The following is a 3,768-nucleotide window of genomic DNA, read 5'->3' on the forward strand; positions in this document are numbered from 1 at the left end:
TTTGGAAAGTAGTAAACATAATAGAAGCAATATCAATTTGTTATCACTGTAATCGCACACAGTGTAAACACAAAACCCCAGAAAAGTGCCAGAAGGGCCTTTTTTCCACACTATCACCCAACAAAGATTTTTTTTTCACATTTTCCATGGAAAATTATTGCCCTTGAGGGTGGGGAGGAAAAAAACTAAACTGGCCCAGTCCTAAAGGGGTTATTTTCTTGCATCTTTTTTTCTTGGAAATATTGTAGCAATGTGTTCTCCTCCTGTTGGTGGAAGTGACAGGTGGGTGTAGACCTTGGGGGTGCCCACTTGTCCCGCATCCTTTTGTGAGAGGTTGTGGCTTCTTTTGCTTGGAATTCAGACTGAAGAAATAAAAAAAAACACAGAATCACATTGCTCTTTTATTATTTTTATGTTTCATCATTAATGTTGTACAATGAACGGTAACTTTGCATTTATAGTTTTTTATTGCTGTTTTATCTTTATTATTTATTATTTTTTTTCACATTTTAGCCCATGTGATGACCAAGCCGCTACAGGATTCAAGGACAATATCATTACTGAGGGCAATACAAAAAACTGAGCAACTTCTGATCAGCAGGAGGAAGGGGGGTAGATGGAGTAAGTGGTCTCCAAGGCATTAAATTAAGTAGGGGTTCAGTTCTGCCTTTACTGGGTAGTAAGTAGCGTGCCTCACTGCACAGTGGTTTGCCATAGTTTATTGGCACGGCAATTCATGACCCACAGCAATTCCTGGCAAACTGCTATGGTTTTGCTGTGCCGCACGATACACTACCACCCTGTAACCACTACATGGAAACCTAGCCTAAGGATATGCAGGAGGAGCTACAGGGGACAATTAACTAGCACCGTTTGACAGCTATCATGCCAAACTCCAGGAACCGAGGGGGAGAGGCACGTTCTGAATCCACCCACAGAACTTGTCCCGCCCCTGCTTAAAAATATAGAGTCATTATAAAAGTATTCAAACGCAATAAGCCTGAACGAAATTACATATCCAAGAGTCCAAGAAAGTAAGTGACCTTCACGGCTGCTCTTACTCTATGGTCATTGATATTTATTTTTTAGTAAAGTTTGCATAAATGTAACAGCATCGTATTTGTCACTAAGCGCAAATTTCGGTACTTGGACAGAATGCTTTTGCATAAAACTGCATTTTCCAGCATTTATGGACTCTCCATTAATAATATATTCTGTAAATCTTTTTTATCATTATATAGAAGCTAGAGATGAGCGAAGTTGAATTCAATCTGAATTTCAGGATAAATTCGATTTGCCGCGAAGCCACATTTCCTGGTGCTTCGTGGTAGTGAATCAATTGAACCTGAAATAGTGTAAAAAAACAAAAAAATCATACTTATCTCCTCCATTTGCTTGCGACAGGCCGGCCGTCGCCATCTTGATTGAAGATCTCGGCCATAATCTTGTGCGTGATGACGTCATCTCGGGCCGCACAAGATTTTGCACAAGATCTTCAAGCAAGATGTTGGCTTCTAGCCCATTGCGAGCAAATGGAGGTGGTAAGTATGATTACATATTTTTTTTAAATGTTATTTTACACAGTTTTTACTCTCAGATGCCGCGATCAGCTATGAACGCAGCATCTGAGGGGTACAATGATGGGGGGCGGCGATTTCGCTGCTCCCTGTCATTGCACCCACTAATGAGCTTCATGATGAAGTAATTCATCACAAAGCAAATTATTTTGTAAAATTCTGCAAAGCAGCCGAATCGAATTTTCCAAAACTTCTCTCATCTATAATAGAAACTATTCCATAACAAATTCAGCTCAGCTGTATCTGTATGATAGTAATGGGCAAGATATGCATTGTCAGTGTGATAGAGGGGAACCCTTACACCATAAACGTTCGACTACCTACCTGCAGCCATCCCTAGCAGGAGATTGGAAGCTTCTGTATACAATATATACATTGTGCACTATAATATCACAATATACAGTAACTCCTGAGCTCCCCCTACTGGTGACTGCAGGCAGAAAGGATTTTATCCCATACCTCTAGACATTTGTTGAACTACTGTCACAAATGAAGATATGAGAAGGTCTCTACATAATCAAAACTCAAGTAATTTAGTTTGCATTTTTCTAAATGTTTATGTTCTCTTTTTGTTTCAGTCACCATTTTTGAGAACTCCGTGATATCACTCAAGTCCTGAATTCCTATCCTGCCCAAAGTTCGCTGACATAACTACAATGAATCATTCCAGGAGCTCAGAATGTTGATGCAGTGACTAACTTTACATCAGACTGTCTAACTAAAGGAGGGGCCAAACTGCTGATTTTGGCACCTCCTGCACCAAGCTGAGCATGCTACAAGTTCCAGTTTTAAAGCAGCTGAAGACCCACAGGTTGGAGACCACTGGTATATCAAAGAATCAATATGTTTGTCTGAACTTTTTCAGAAGTCTGGGCTTCAACAATGATTTTGTAGTGAAATTCTGTTCATCTTGAAGAGCTTAAAAATTCTCACACGCAATTCGGTCATCTTCAGGCCATAGATCAGAGGATTCAGGGTGAAGGGCACTAATAGACTGTAAACTGATATAAACATCCTCACCTCATAGGGGACAAGCGAGGAGACGTACCGGTAAAAAAAAACCTCAAAAAGTACATCTGTCGCAAAATTTATAGTAGTTATGAGCTGAGGGACGCATGTGTTCATCGCCTTGGAGATGACCTCCTGAGAAGCTTTGGAACAGGCTCGTAGGATACAGATATAGGAAACCAATATAAGACTCAGCATTATGATCTGAGAGCAGAAGATAATGAATAGCCCATAGATATTATTGATGGTAGTGTCAATGCAAGAGAGTCTCACCACCGACCAGTTGTCACAGTAGATCTTCAAGATGACTGTGCCACACAAAGGCAGTCTCACCGTCAAAATGCTTTGTATGATTACAATGGACACTGAGTAACAGCAAGCTGCGGCAAGAAGCTTGTAGACCATGGGTAGTGACATGATGATAGTGTACCTCAGGGGGTTACAGATGCACACGTAACGGTCAAAGGCCATAATGGTCAGGGTGGACATCTCAAGGTTGGCATAGACGCAGATGCAAAATATTTGTAGGATGCAGGCACTGTAGGAGATGGTATAGACATTGTAAAGCAGATTTGTAAGCAAACCAGGGAAAAAAGCTGAGCTTCCAAATAGGGCATTGAAGCAAAGTGTACATAGGAAGATGAACATGGGCTCCTGTAGAGCCTTGTGTGTGGTGATCGTAATGATGACCCCACCATTGGTGATAATGATCAGGATGTAGCAGAAAAATGCTAACATGCAATACAGATATCTCATTGTAGACATCTCTACAAAGTTGAGGACCAGTACTGAGGGTTGATGGAAGGAGACATTTTCCATCATGTGTTTCCTCCTTGATATAAGTTCCTGTAAATCAACATATAGACAATGTTATTTCTTGCTCGGTAAATATGTAACATGGGTGGGGATGATGGTTCCCTTTAGGAAAGACCATAAATCATATCTTTACCATGTTTTTGTTTGGGCACTCAAGCTGTCAGGCAGCAATTACACCGGGTTCCCTACATATCAGACGTGAGTGAACTAGTACCTCTCAGAACCATAATACCAAAGAAAAAAAGAAAAAATAAAGGAAAGGCAAAAAAGCACATCAGCTTCCAAATACAACGTTAGTGTCCAAGTCGCATTATTACTAAAAACATAAAAAAATTGAAAGAAAATCAGCTGAACATTAAAACATTTC

General features: G+C 40.3%; 1 protein-coding gene across 1 annotated transcript; it reads right to left on the reverse strand.

Annotated features, from left to right (window-relative positions):
* Positions 1–2,453: 2,453 nt before the first annotated feature.
* LOC120994079 (olfactory receptor 52N2-like) lies at positions 2,454–3,404 on the reverse strand. The gene has a single exon (XM_040422538.1). The coding sequence runs from the start codon at positions 3,402–3,404 to the stop codon at positions 2,454–2,456; it is 951 nt and encodes a 316-aa protein (XP_040278472.1).
* Positions 3,405–3,768: the final 364 nt, after the last annotated feature.

The sequence above is a fragment of the Bufo bufo genome, chromosome 3 (genome assembly GCF_905171765.1).
Source record: "Bufo bufo chromosome 3, aBufBuf1.1, whole genome shotgun sequence".
Taxonomy (NCBI): domain Eukaryota; kingdom Metazoa; phylum Chordata; class Amphibia; order Anura; family Bufonidae; genus Bufo; species Bufo bufo.